Source organism: Schistocerca cancellata, chromosome 7 (genome assembly GCF_023864275.1).
Source record: "Schistocerca cancellata isolate TAMUIC-IGC-003103 chromosome 7, iqSchCanc2.1, whole genome shotgun sequence".
NCBI classification, from domain to species: domain Eukaryota; kingdom Metazoa; phylum Arthropoda; class Insecta; order Orthoptera; family Acrididae; genus Schistocerca; species Schistocerca cancellata.
The window spans coordinates 496,662,877-496,678,636 of record NC_064632.1 but is presented as its reverse complement, the minus strand read 5'-3'; the positions used below and the strand labels follow the sequence as shown (position 1 = coordinate 496,678,636).

The following is a 15,760-nucleotide window of genomic DNA, read 5'->3' as shown; positions in this document are numbered from 1 at the left end:
AGTCAGCTCAATGGAAGCACACAGATTCACGGCCACCAAACAAATTTCGGGTAACCGCCAGTGCTGAAAAAATGGTGTCCATGTTCTGGGAGAGCGAGGGCGTAATCCTTAGCCATTGCGTTCCAAAGGGCACTGGTAACAGGTGCATCCTACGAAAATGTTTTGAAGAACAAATTCCTTCCTGCACTGCAACAAAAACGTCCGGGAAGGGCTGCGCGTGTGCTGTTTCACCAAGACAATGCACCCGCACATCGAGCTAACGTTACGCATCAATTTCTTCGTGATAACTTTGAAGTGATTCCTCATGCTCCCTACTCACCTGACCTGGCTCCTAGTGACTTTTGGCTTTTTCCAACAATGAAACACCTTCTCCGTGGCCGCACATTCACCAGCCGTGCTGCTATTGCCTCAGCGATTTTTCAGTGATCAAAACAGACTCCTAAAGAAGCCTTCGCCGCTGCCATTGAATCATGGCGTCAGCTTTGTGAAAAATGTGTACGTCTGCAGGGCGATTACGTCGAGAAGTAACGCCAGTTTCATCGATTAGGGATGAGTAGTTAATTAGAAAAAAATCGGAGGCCTTAGAACTTTAATGCACCTCGTATTACCACTGCGCCACCTCCCTCGGTACATGGCGCCTAGTGAGGTTGTGCACTGGCTGAGGCACTGTTTTCTTGGTAGAGTGGTCGGACCATCGAGATTTGGGGTTCTACGCTTTCCCTAAATCGCATAACGCAAATACCAGGATGGTTCCTTCGGCAAGGACTCGGCCGATTTCCATCAGCCAGTCTCTCCAATCTGAGCTTGTGCTCCAGTGTTCTAGTCTTCGACGGAACGTTAAACCCTACGATTCCATACTTTCCTTCAAAGCAACAATAGACAACTTGTGTTTAAAAGACCATAGCCACATGGCTGAAGGAAATCTGCCTATTAATTCTCTTGATTTATACCTCAGAAATTACTCCGTTTAAACATAATACACTGCGCAGAAAAAGTAAAGTATCACTTTTTTCTAAACCCCGTAATTATCATCCACATCGACGCAAGTTTAAAATTGGCTCAATGGTGCCTACAACCTTCCTCTTTAATGGTGCAAAAGCGTGCCGCGCTGTAATGTCATCCTCGGGTTCGGTGACGTCTCAAACAGCAACATGCGAAAAAAAGCTCAGAAGTTAACGTAGGGTGTAACGTTGATTTATGGTGTCACATGGCACCAACTGTCACGAAAGTTTTGGCTCTGATGTACATGGTAGTACCAACAGGTACCGCTCAAGACCATCTGACGAGATTTGAATGCAATTCGAAACAGGAAAGTGTGCCTATTTCAGACCTATCTCGCGTCCTCCAGTAGCGTGATCGAAGTAGGGTGTGACAATGGCACTTTAATGACTAAAATGAGAAAGGATCCTAAGCCGCTATCCTCCCCCACCCCTCCCTCCTGTTAGGCAACTGCATGGTGTGCTACCCCCCACCCTTCTCCTAACCTTTGTTGAGCACCTTAAAAATGTACCTGTACAGAAAGAGGCCGTGACTAGGGAGTCCTAAACACTAGCAGACGAACTACGCTACTCCTTTTGCGTCTGCTAGAAGGCCATCCACAATGGAGGGGTATTGAAGCCGGTTGCCTGTCTGCGAGCGCCTACGGCATCGGTCACAGCTTGATGTTCATTTTTTGAGAGCTCGAAAAAGGCAGTTGGATGGCACCGAGGGTATTGGCGACATGGGGATTCTTAGATTGATACTTTGCCGCTTTATTCTTGCATGTGTCAATGTCGCTTTCCTCTGTGGTCACCCCATAGGAGAACGCTAACCAGGAGGACTAGTAAAGCGTAAGTATCCTTGCTGCTTCGGATCACGTTCAAATTTCGTCGAATGGTTTCGAATGGTCCCTAGTGGTTGCCCGTTCTACATCTACATCCATACTCCGCAAGCCACCTGACGATGTGGCGGAGGGTACTTTGAGTACCTCTATCGGTTCTCCCTTCTATTCCAGTCTCGTATTGTTCATGGAAAGAAAGATTGTCGGTATGCCTCTGTGTGGGCTCTAATCTCTGATTTTATCCTCATGGTCTCTTCGTGAGATATACGTAGGAGGGAGCAATATATTGCTTGACTCGTCGGTGAATGTATGATCTCAAAACTTCAACAAAAGCCCGTACCGAGCTACTGAGCGTCTCTCTTGCAGAGTCTTCCACTGGACTTTATCTATCATCTCCGAAACGCTTTCGCGATTACTAAATGATCCTGTAACGAAGCGCGCTGCTCTGTTGGATCTTCTCTATCTATCAACCCTATCTGGTACGGATCCCACACTGGTGAGCAATATTCACAACCTCTCGATATACACTCCTGGAAATTGAAATAAGAACACCGTGAATTCATTGTCCCAGGAAGGGGAAACTTTATTGACACATTCCTGGGGTCAGATACATCACATGATCACACTGACAGAACCACAGGCACATAGACACAGGCAACAGAGCATGCACAATGTCGGCACTAGTACAGTGTATATCCACCTTTCGCAGCAATGCAGGCTGCTATTCTCCCATGGAGACGATCGTAGAGATGCTGGATGTAGTCCTGTGGAACGGCTTGCCATGCCATTTCCACCTGGCGCCTCAGTTGGACCAGCGTTCGTGCTGGACGTGCAGACCGCGTGAGACGACGCTTCATCCAGTCCCAAACATGCTCAATGGGGGACAGATCCGGAGATCTTGCTGGCCAGGGTAGTTGACTTACACCTTCTAGAGCACGTTGGGTGGCACGGGATACATGCGGACGTGCATTGTCCTGTTGGAACAGCAAGTTCCCTTGCCGGTCTAGGAATGGTAGAACGATGGGTTCGATGACGGTTTGGATGTACCGTGCACTATTCAGTGTCCCCTCGACGATCACCAGTGGTGTACGGCCAGTGTAGGAGATCGCTCCCCTCAGCATGATGCCGGGTGTTGGCCCTGTGTGCCTCGGTCGTATGCAGTTCTGATTGTGGCGCTCACCTGCACGGCGCCAAACACGCATACGACCATCATTGGCACCAAGGCAGAAGCGACTCTCATCGCTGAAGACGACACGTCTCCATTCGTCCCTCCATTCACGCCTGTAGCGACACCACTGGAGGCGGGCTGCACGATGTTGGGGCGTGAGCGGAAGACGGCCTAACGGTGTGCGGGACCGTAGCCCAGCTTCATGGAGACGGTTGCGAATGGTCCTCGCCGATACCCCAGGAGCAACAGTGTCCCTAATTTGCTGGGAAGTGGCGGTGCGGTCCTCTACGGCACTGCGTAGGATCCTACGGTCTTGGCGTGCATCCGTGCGTCGCTGCGGTCCGGTCCCAGGTCGACGGGCACGTGCACCTTCCGCCGACCACTGGCGACAACATCGATGTACTGTGGAGACCTCACGCCCCACGTGTTGAGCAATTCGGCGGTACGTCCACACGGCCTCCCGCATGCCCACTATACGCTCTCGCTCAAAGTCCGTCAACTGCACATACGGTTCACGTCCACGCTGTCGCGGCATGCTACCAGTGTTAAAGACTGCGATGGAGCTCCGTATGCCACGGCAAACTGGCTGACACTGACGGCGGCAGTGCACAAATGCTGCGCAGCTAGCGCCATTCGACGGCCAACACCGCGGTTCCTGGTGTGTCCGCTGTGCCGTGCGTGTGATCATTGCTTGTACAGCCCTTTCGCAGTGTCCGGAGAAAGTATGGTGGGTCTGACACACCGGTGTCAATGTGTTCTTTTTTCCATTTCCAGGAGTGTACTAGAGCATCATCCGCAAAAAGCCTCAGTGAACTTCCGATGTTATCCACAAGGTCATTTACGTATATTGTGAATAGCAACGGTCCTACGACACTCCCCTGCGGCACACCTGAAATCACTCTTACTTCGGAAGACTTCTCTCCATTGAGAACGACGCTGCGTGCTGTTATCTAGGAACTCTTCAATCCAATCACAAAAGTGGTCTGATAGTCCATATGCTCTTACTTTGTTCATTAAACGACTGTGGGGAACTGTATCGAACGCCTTGCGGAAGTCAAGAAACACGGCATCTACCTGGGAACCCGTGTCTATGGCCCTCTATGTCTCGAGGACGAACAGCGCGAGCTGGGTTTCACACGATCGTCTTTTTCGAAACCCATGCTGATTCCTACAGAGTAGATTTCTAGTCTCCAGAAAAGTCATTATAGTCGAACATAATACGTGTTCCAAAATTCTACAATTGATCGACGTTAGAGATATAGGTCTATAGTTCTGCGCATCTGTTCGACATCCCTTCTTAAAAACGGGGATGACCTGTGCCCTTTTCCAATCCTTTGGAACGCTACGCTCTTCTAGAGACCAACGGTACACCGCTGCAAGAAGGGGGCACTCTGTGTAAAATCGAAGTGGTATCCCATCAGGTCCAGCGGCCTTTCCTCTTTTGAGCGATTTTAATTGTTTCTCTACCTCATTCCACCATGTACGTCAGAGCACAAATTGCAGCCGCACTGCATTCCAAAGGGTGTGATCACGTTCAACAAGGTTACTAACCTACGACGTTCTTAAGAGAACGCTTGAATCGTCGAGATGTTTCAGCAGTGTCAAAGATTGAAGAACGTCGTCGTTTTTCTCACGACACTGCGAACTGTCGTTTTCGACCGCGAAGTGTGAGGGAATCAATTCAAAGGAAGGGATGGTTTCACTGACGCCATTTATGCCACACGCTAAGGCCATTTCCTGTCGACTCTGAGCGGTGGTATGTCCGAAATGTTTTCCTCGGCAACCCATAAGGAAAACCTCATGATATCAAGGCCTCTGGCATAATTGTAGTGAAAGTTGGTGCCAATGTGATATCATTAACTCACTTAAACGTCGCTTGAATTTGCAAGCTGCGGCCATTTCACGCTCACTATCAGCTCATTTTTATAAAATTTTAGTTATTTTAACTAAACAGGTGATAGGGAAAATTAAATTAAAGAAAAATAAAGGGAGTTTAAACTTTGATATTTATTTGAAAGTTTTTCAGTGTTCAATGAATCGTGCAACATGCTAAAGCCGTCGGCACACGGACCGTGCATCCGAACGTTGAGCGTTGAGCGTGCCGAGTTTCTGACGTCATAACGTGGAACAGCACGTTCGGGAGTCTTGCCGTACGTGCAGAGCAATATCTGGCATGTCAGATATTCTGAGCGTGCGTCTGAGCGTTGACCAATGAGATGGCACAACGCCACCTACGTCACACACACGCCGTCTCCCTTCAGTACAGACTTGTGAGGCGCCATATTGGCATTCATTTCAAGCCTATATGTATATATGCCGTTTCTGAGCACCATCAAATTGAGAATCACTGGAAAACCCGTTGTTAACTGTGTGATTCGTTCCAATAAAATAATGAGAAACATCATATTCGTGGCAAAACAATTATTGTAACCTTTGTATTGTGAGAGTAGGCTATTTGAAGCTAGCGACACGCTGAAGATTTACCCAAAACGCATTGTTCTTGGTACAATTTGTTATAATTAAACTTCAATTAGCAACATATCTACGATTAAGGTTTTCTGAACGAGCTGAGATACTATTATTAGACAGCTACATACAGTTATTGCTGTAGCGTAGTGACTAGCGTCACTGCCCCATACTTATTATTTTGGAGGGGCGGTGGTTCGTGTCTTACCACATCCAAATTTTTTTCTCTAACATTCGCGTTGTTATTGGGTTCTGATACTTTATTACTAGTTTAATATAAGTATATACTATAATATTTGATGTTATGTAAATATAAGTTCACCTTTTTTTGAGGGGTGACTTTGTTCGAATGGCTTAATCTACAGGACAGCTTGCGCTACTTGTATAAAGATATTTTGCTCCTTTTTGTTTTACGCTTCGTAATTCACATGTTACCATGATTCTGCTACTGGGTAGGAACAGTGATAAAGTAAGACTGACCTTGGGGTTTTGCTAAAATGTGGGAATGATGAAATAATGTTTATCTTATGCGGAGAAGTATTCCAAATGTGTACCGCACTGTTTGTAATGGAACTTTTATAAGCCTGTGTCCTTATTGATTGGACATGGTACTTTTCTTTTCGTGGACGATGGAGGAAATGTGCGTTTTAACTGAGCTGACGTGGGCTTTTTACACGCGCCCGTTGAGTAAACAGAGTGGTTTACAAACTAGAAACATCCCTCAACTGCCGTTGAAGTGCGTTGCGATCGCGTCTACCACGTTGGGGCCCACGTACCGTATGCATAAGTCGCATCGTTCCTGAGCGTTCAGCAGCACGTTGAACTTGGCACGCTCAACGTTAACGTTCGACAGCACGGTCCGTGTGCCGACCGCTTAAGCCTGACTCACAGCTGGTGCCTTATTTACTTGTAGGAAAACGTGACTTTCTAAGAAGAAAAAAAAAAAAAATAGGAAAGAAAACTTGGTTCGACGTATCCACAATCTTACCAAATGGTCTATGAAATCATTCAAAAGGAAAGTGAAACAGGAAGTACTGCTCGTCATACCGATTAATTACGTTCGAATACCCGAAGTATTATCCCAAAGAGTAGCTGAGGGCCAGTTTTGTTACTACACCACATGCTCCACGTGGTCCACTAGATTTAAAACAAATGTTCAAATGTGTGTGAAATCTTATGGGAACTGCTACGGTCATCAGTCCCTAAGCGTACACACTACTTAACCTAAATTATCCTAAGGACAAACACACACACCCATGCCCAAGGGAGGACTCGAACCTCCGCCGGGACCAGCCGCACAGTCTATGACTGCACCAGAGGGTGACATCGCCACACTTTTGCATCATTACAGAAGAAGACTGTATGCAGTTTTGAGCCAAATTTCAAACTAATCGTCCCAGTGGGAGATAACTACGTTGTTTCGAAATAGTGATCCTTAAAGTGTGTTGCATAGTGTAGACAGAATAAGTTCTTCACCCTTGGAAGTACTTCCTTCTGCGGTTAAAAAGAAAAAAAAGACCAATGCTTCCTGAAAATAACTCTAGAGCCTCCAAGACAGACTTGCCAAATTTGGGCTGGAAAAAGATTTCCATTCCTGTGGCACACCGGTTTTCTCCCACCCGAGAGTTATGGAAAGTTTCCCGAATTCAGCAACACCGCTGTACTAGACCGACTACGATTACCATTCTTTTATTCGCATTTTGCGGGTGCGGGTGCGATACTATACAGACAAAGAGGTGAACGCATTACGAGTTTATTGCCCCTAACGGCGCGGCTGCAGTGGCGCCCGACACACGCAGCTGGAGAGAGACCGGGAGAACTTAGCTTTCTCGGCGCACCTCGTAATTCACGTGCAGAATAAAATATGGACTGGAAGGCCTGTGGGAGAGACTGCTGGAGAAACTCGTCCCACTTCGGCACCGGAAGCGCAGCAGGGCCGCTGCGGACCAAGATGGCCGCCGGCTGCTTCCGTGACAGCTGCCGGCAGCAATTCCTGCAATCTTTCTCTGGACACGTTTGCTACAACGTCCAAACACAATAAGATGTAAGCACATCCGGAGCTGCTGAGCCTGTGACCCAATTCTGACCGTATGAAACCCCAGCGCCTCCTCTCCAGTTTTCTATTAATGTTTTTTCTTTGCATGGCTCAAAACTTTTAAGTCAATAACTGCTCTACTACAAGTTATACGTTATATAGTTTAACTGAAATTTTGTATTCAGGTACGAAAATCGTCACTGTGCAGTATTATACGTCCATCCAAAATAAATTTCAGAGTCCAACTCAACAATTGTGGACGAATTGCTATATTCCTCATTCTTGTTCTAATCAAAATGGATATGAGTTTTCGGAGCAGCAAGTCAGCAATTGCTAACCATTCTCACTTGAAAGATTGGTTTTGTTTAATAAACATTCTTAATTTGGCGCCCTATGGTGTCTTCTATTCTTTTTTGCGAATAATGTAAAAACGGTTTCTGGATCCAAAAAACTAGTGAAAACAGTATCAAGAACTGTTTGTCAAGACTACAATTCATGGATGTGACTAGAATGAATTGATACTGAACTGTTAAAAACGCATTGATCTTATCGTGATATCGTATTCAAGTTCTAAATGGGCAGATTGATCTTTTTCAGTGCAAGCAAAACATGAAATGATTCTCGAAATGGCTACTCTCAGTTCATTCACCATTCTTAACCTTGAGCGGTATTTTGATTTCACGGTAGCGCTTGTAAAAGGAAGAAACACTTTGGCACAAAAACACAAATTGTTTCCCTGAAAACCGAACTTACCGCACGTGTGTTCCTATAAAACGTTTTGCGATGCCGTTATAAAGGACACTGGACTCTCATCCGTTCGTTACTTTATCCCCTACATCCCCTGGATGCTAATAATGAAAAGGGAAGAAGGTTAGGTTTCGTCGGTCACTGGAGTATTAGAAATGGAAGACAAATTCAGATTGAACAGAATTGGAGGGGCAGGTACCATTTCGACCACGGGAAGGGCTACAGAGAAATGCAGAAAACCACCAAGGCGATTTGAAATACGATCTTAACGAATACAAACCTAACGTGTCTCAGTTTGCCTGTGGTGAGAGCAGTAGTCTGTGAACAGAAGTCGCACTTCGCTGAGTAGCAGCCGTTTCGACCATAACATAAGTTTCTCATATCTGCCGTAATTCAAATTAATTTTTTTTTCACTTCAGCGAATTTAAAACTTCAAGTGCAACGTTCTTTGGGAACGACGGAAAAACGTAGTGCAGAAAAACTACAGAGATCCGCATTTAACGTTCCGTCGACGCTAGTGTCATTAGTGGCAAAGCAGGAGCTCTCTTGGATGACTATGGTGGAAGGAAATCTTCCGTGCCCTTTTGTACGAGTCATCTTGACATCCTTGTGATATACTTCAGAGAAACTGTGGGAAACAAATGTTGATAGTCGAACGGAGTATTCGCACTTCATCATTACCGAAAGTGGATCCAGGGGCTTAACCACTGCTGCACCTCGATCGTTTGCAGTTTAAACTAAGCACATGGTGTAAGAAGTAAATAATTTTTTATAGAATGTAGGTATTTTGTTACCTGCGCTCTGAACACACAACTGAATTCGATTGTAGTTGGCGATTTGATAATTCAACGTTTGGAAAGTATAAGTCTATGTACAATTGCCACCTAAATCGCTTTTCGGTCGCCCATTGTTCACTCAGTTACGTGATGACAAAAAGTAAGAGATTATGGCAAGATCGTTTGTGTCTGACGCAGTGATAATGAACCTGCAATGCCTTCCACAGGGTCCGCGTTTCTGGTTAACAGTGATGGAAGTTTACAGCAGAATGTATTACACTATTCTTATGAGTAACTGATTTTTTTGACTACGCTGGTAAAATGCTGTAGTTGTTTTATTACAATTTTGCCGTTGACTTTACACCCTAGGGTCTGCTGTACAGCCCGTCACAAATTGTGAAACCTGCTGCCATTTCAGTGGTGCTACGCCGACATACCCGGCGGGACAACCTCTGGTTGTATTACTCTGAAACGACAAGAGGGATGCCTTAGAGTAACTGGCAATTTTATTGTGACACGAAGTTACCGGTGTGCCTTGATGAGCTAAACAATTACAATTGCTTGCGACAGGCAAATTATCTGAGTGCCTCTTCCGCTTTGGTACGAGTTTATAGTTCCATCTCTGGTCTACTGAAAAATGCTATACACATAACAAATCTTATATGGTACAAGACTCAAACGTAGACAGTAGAGGCTACGTGCTGAGTTACACGAGGCAAGATATAGGTCGCGAGCCAAAGAGCACCTTCGACATTAACACAGCAGCAAAATGTCAAACAGTTACGTGTATACCAGCGGCAGCTGAAGGAGATCTCACCACAGGCGATTAAGAAAGCAGTCGCGACCATTATAGTTAGTAGTTTGAACACCGTAGTACTTTAGGCTTTCTTCAAACCTTGACACCCAGCAAATTATATGGGGACCTGGTTACAAACAGTGGCGACAAATTACATTTTTGACAATGGAATGTGGACGGACGTACAACAGATGAAGGAGAATGCTCAGAATGGAACACGATGGAGGGCCTCGACCTGAAATCTGTCCTAAGACACACTAAAGAAGAAGACTGACAGACGGAAGTCACGTTTGATGTCAGACGCAACCATAATGTCACGCGTAGAAACCAAAAACCTTTGCAATTTTTGTCTGACCTTGTACGCAATCAGTCCATACTCCGTCAGAAAGTTCGCGAATGAATTCGATATACCGTTTCCTCTCTGACCGCAGGCAGACAAACAGGTTTTCCTTGCCCCTTCATCTCTAATTTCCTCGACACGCCTCCAATCCTTTTAAACGTTTCTTCACGGTGAAGAGCGACGAGTTGCGCGCCGAAGACAATTTTTGTCCCACATTAGTCTACGTGGAGAACGACACATTTGTTGGTAATACGGTCGATAAAGTACATACCTCTGCCCCCCTCCCCGCCTGATGTTATCGTATTTGCCACAAGCAAAAAACACTGCAGTTGGAGGTTTAAACAAATTTAAGAAGGCACGCTACACAGGTGCTCCACTATATAAGACTACGTTTTCAAGTTTCACTGGAAGGTGTGGACACCAGAACTCTATATCTGTTGCTCACATCATTAATGTCTTCTACGACGATTATACCAAAACAGCGAAGCACTGTCAAATGAGCACGTTGCTAATTTAAACTTAGAAATGCCTACATTCCCTCTGCCAATAATGAAGATGGTACAGTCAAAGATTATAATAAGCGAATCTTCTTTCTGACACTTGTAATTCACCAAATAACGCCAAAAGGACAGAGGGAGATGACACTGGTTAAAGGCAGTGGGCTCGCATTCGGGGAAGAGGTCAAACCCCAGGTGGGTAGTCTAACCTTTGATTTTCCTAAATCGCGCTAAGGCAAATGTCGGCTTGGCAAAGGATTCGACCTATTTCCTTCCCCAGCCATCTACACTTAGAACCTGTACACCGATCTTAATGATTAATAATTTCATCGTTGACAGGACGTTACACGCTGCTTTTTAATCATCCTCTTCGTTTCAAAAAATGTTTGCCTTGGAGCCCTAGTTGCTCTTAAAACATTTAACGTTTCCTTCACATCTGATAATGCAGGGGTTGTGTGAAAAATATCGGCTAACACCCCGGTTCGTACCGTTCCACGTTCACCAATATGGTCTCAAATAAACCGTCAGGGTGTGTATCAATACGGCTGTAGTGGTTTCTTATTAAGAAAAGCGACTGGCCAGCTATCACAGTGAAGAGAACAACTGCTAGTTAGGTTAATCTTAACATTAACATTAAAAACGAAGTAAAAATATACAAAACGAACTAAAAATGTACGCTTTATCTATGCTTCCCTGCAAAAGCACTAGAAATGCGAAACAAACATATGCCTCTTAGCCAAAATCCAGGAAGACGCACGGCGGTAGCGAGTGCAGGCAACTTCACCAAGCACGTTTTCTCATGATATTCGCACAACTTAGTTAGTTCTTGTGAAGACAGAGTAACCTGATGATCTTTCGAACGAAACCGGTCGTGACATAATAAAGGTGTATCAATACGGCTGTAGTGGTTTCTTCTTAACCTTATTATCACCACTGACTTGACAGTTCAGGCCCAGGGGACTCTGAAGTAGCTGGATTTGGACGTTGGGCCAACGTTGGAGGCAGAGGGCAAATCTGACCTTGACCTCATGTAAGGAATCATTCGGGCATACATTTGACGTAATTCAGGGACACCTATAACAAAATTTTCACAACGCTCCTCCCGCTTAAGGCTTTTCCTTTGATTTTATCATGTTTTAACAAATCTGCGACATCACCGCCTGTATCAACAACAACAACGAACAAATCATCAAGAATATTTCCTTACTATTATTTGTTGATCACCATATTTGGTCATCTTGCATTTTGCTCTAGGAGGGGGAGGGCAGCGGCAAAAGGGGGCGCTTTCCCGCCTCCTCCCCACTGGACTCTGGGGTAGTGAGTTTTTAATCATTACAGAATTCTCATGCAATTCTAGAAATGATTTCGTGTGTTTCCGCTAAACTTCTCATTTAGCAAATTGTAGCCTTAAGTGGCTGACATCAGTGAGGCAATATTATGGTTTTAGCAATAGCCAGGGAACGATATCATTGCTTGACAGTTTTCTGATCTTGTCCCCCTGAACAAATTTAATTTCTGCAGACGTCTATAGTTATATCCGTACTTTCATCTTGGAAAAGTTTGTAGTATGGCGGGGTGGGGGGGGGGGGGAGGAGGAGGAGTAGGAGAATGAGCTTCATAACTGGCATTCAACTGTAATACGCCTCCCCACGTCAAATTAGGATTTTTACCAATCAGTGCATCAAATAATGCAAATGTGTTTGCAAGCAACCAAGGACACAGGTGGTTCAACCTCAAGACGAGTAATGCAGTTGTTCCTTACTTAGCATTACATTTGGTCGTTACCTATCATGAATATTTACCTGTTTCGAGAGTTGACAAATAGTTATCTTCATAAAAAATTAAAAAGCAACATGTAAAAAGAAAAACTTAAGTAAACCCATAATCGTCGGGTGTGCATTGATCGTTCTGACAAATGGGATATTGGAAAATTTACTAAAATCTCAATAATGAGTATTTCACAATTTTTTGGGCGAAAGCTGTGAATCTGTGCCTGCTACAGGAATACCAGCGGCCTTGAAAGCGTACCTTTCAATATGTGACGAAGCTCTGCGTCCTACGCACTCCTCAGGCGGTGGGACTTTTACACATTAAAGAACTGTCAATACGTATATTCTACAAAATTAGTTCTTTTCACGTTTAGTTCCATAGCCTTTTGAATTAATTGAAAGGCATTATTTGCGCGAGGCTGTACATCTGTATTATTGGCAATTTTGGGCTATATAGCCATTTTCAAGGGGAGAAATCCTTGAGCACATGTCATACGAAATAAGTTTTCCAATCTCCTCCTTGTTGTTTAACACATTACACGTCCTCACTCGGATGACGAGCGAAGATTCGTTGCCAGAGGATGGAAAATAAATGAAAAGTTCAAACACCCAGCAACACTGAGGCAGACAGGAAAACTTAACACGAATTATTAGTTCACTTTCCATTACGACTCAGCATTGCCCCAGGTGCGAGAAATCCGGAAAGCACGAAATTCCGACAGAAAACCCCTATGCAGTCGAAATGAAATGCTACAAAGGTGTTCAAGCGAGCTGATGAAATATAGAACTAAACCGTTTCAGAGACATTGTGTGAGGTGTATAAAGGGCGATACGAGGAGACACGTGCAAAACAACCTCTACAAGTTGCTGTAGGAATGAACAGGGCATGACGGGAGAGAGGAGGAGGGGGGGGTGAAAACTTGGAAGTCACATTTAAACAAAGGAATGGTTTTGTTCGATACTGAGACCTTATGCTACGAGGCAGCGGCATTTGTTGTTACGTGCAATACGGCAACAATGAAGTCCACACAGGGTACACGCTCTTTATGGTACCGGTAGGTGTACATAGCATATATTAGGATAAGCAAGGAAGATAGCGCCGCTGTACTACTGCAGTTTAGCACTCACCTTGGCGCCGATCTGGTTTCCGCACTGGCCCGCCTGGATGTGTACTATCTCCCTCATTTTTGTGTGTCTTGTGGTTCCGTCTCACGCACGAATCGAAGCAGTATAGCTCTCCCTCCTCGCGTCGCTACTCGAGTGGCTGAGGGACGCTCCCGCCCGGGTCTAGTAATACCCGAACCGTCACGGCACGGCTCCACTGCGCATGCGCGACGACGGCGCGTGCTGCCATTGGCCAGCGGCTCGCCGCTAGGGTCGCAGAGGCGCCGCAGTATGGATCGTCCGCTCTGCAGTCGTGACTCACGTTTGTCTCACCTGCATAAGGGGAACTGCAGACGCTACCCCACAGTCATTTCAAGGGCCTCATGAAACCACGCCCTCACCGATCCCAGCCGCTACTGCCATACATGGAGTTGCAAAATCAGTTTCGACATTTTCTAGTACTCAAGAAAAGAAAGTTATTCGACATTTTCTTGTAATCTTTCAGATAGATTTTTTTCATCATGCTTTAGTAGGCATCGCCCTGTTGGAGGTAATGATGGGGCAACGGACTGGTTTTAACGATCGATTAACCAGTCAACTGTTTCTTCATTCAATCGTATTATTTATTTTTATTTTTTTTCTGCAGACACGTCCGCTGTTCGAATGTTTAACATTCACTCTTCAGGTTTGAGGGGTTTCACTCAATGCAAGACAACCGACTGAAACAAATCTCCAGCAGTGAAGTCAGTTAGATGAATGTTTTCACTTACATACTTATTCGGCCTTTTCGATCACACATGAACCATGACTAGATTGCCAAATTCTTTTAGACACAACTGTGTGTGTGGTCTTCAGTCCAGAGACTGATTTGATGCAGCTCTCCATGCTACTCTATCCTGTGTAAGCTTCTTCATCTCCCAGTACCTACAGCAACCTACATCCTTCTGAATCTGTTTACAGTATTCATCTCTTGGTCTCCCTCTTCGATTTTTACCCTCCACGCTGCCCTCCAATACTAAATTGGTGATCCCTTGATGCCTCAGAATATGTCCTACCAACCGATCCCTTCTCCTAGTCAAGTTGTGCCACAAATTTATCTTCTCTCCAATTCTATTCAATACCTCCTCATTAGTTATTTGATCTACCCATCTAATCTTCAGCATTCTTCTGTAGCACCACATTTCGAAACCTTCTATTCTCTTCTTGTCCAAACTATATATCGTCCACGTTTCGCTTCCATAAATGGCTACACTCCATACAAATACTTTCAGAAACGACTTCCTGACACTTCAATCTAACAAATTTCTCTTCTTCAGAAACGCTTTCCTTGCCATTGCCAGTCTACATTTTATATCCTCTCTACTTCGACCATCATCAGTTATTTTGCTCCCCAAATAGCAAAATTCATTTACTACTTTAAGCGTCTCATTCCCTAATCTAATTCCCGCAGCATCACCCGATTCAATTCGACTACATTCCATTATCCTCGTTTTGCTTTTGTTGATGTTCATCTTATATCCTCCTTTTAAGACACTGTCCATTCCGTTCAGCTGCTCTTCCAGGTCCTTTGCTGTGTCTGATAGAATTACAATGTCATCGGCGAACCTCAAAGTTTTAACGAACCTATTTTATTTCAAGGAGAGGTAAAAAGTCCATGTTATTGAAAATGAATTATTTTCAAAATTTCGTTTATTTCTTTTGCTAACTACGAATTTTTCGTACTTCCAGCATTAAGTATCAATGTTTGGTTGGCTTTAAAACTCCAATAACTGTGCTAAGTTGGTTTGCACCCACCACCGATAATTCTCTTTCGGTAAATACTGAGGTCACGTGGTCAGAGCGCATAAAGGTTACGACGTTTTTAACTTTTTGGTGACTTATTCACTCGTTTTAATGCTTATACTGTCACTTATCGGAAATATTTTTCGTGAGAAACATCTGTCATGATTCGATAATTTTCTTCTTATATCTTTAGTTAATGTGCTTTCAGAATATGAATTATTCTTGGAGATACTGTGTATCGTATTAAATTATCTTGAGGATCACTTTTTAGGCAGTCATATGACTTTTCCCATTCCCATGCAACTGAGCGTTTCGGCATTTTGATCCAGACACAAAGTTCACTTGCTGAAAGGGGACTGTCTGCATCAGCCTCGTGAGAGCACTGAAATAATTCAGTGGCAACGAATGAAAATTTGTGCCTGATCGGGTCTCGAACCCCGTATTTTCCACTTTACGGGAGC

The 15,760-nt window shown here is 44.6% G+C and overlaps 1 protein-coding gene across 1 annotated transcript in view; it reads right to left on the bottom strand.

Annotated features, from left to right (window-relative positions):
• Positions 1 to 13,699, bottom strand: part of LOC126092413 (tubulin beta-1 chain) — a 65,316-nt gene extending 51,617 nt beyond the window's left edge. The window contains exon 1 of the mRNA XM_049908000.1: positions 13,542 to 13,699. Within this exon, the coding sequence (XP_049763957.1) occupies positions 13,542 to 13,598 (57 nt within the window). The 5' untranslated portion in view covers positions 13,599 to 13,699. The remainder of the gene's footprint in view (positions 1 to 13,541) is intronic.
• Positions 13,700 to 15,760: the final 2,061 nt, after the last annotated feature.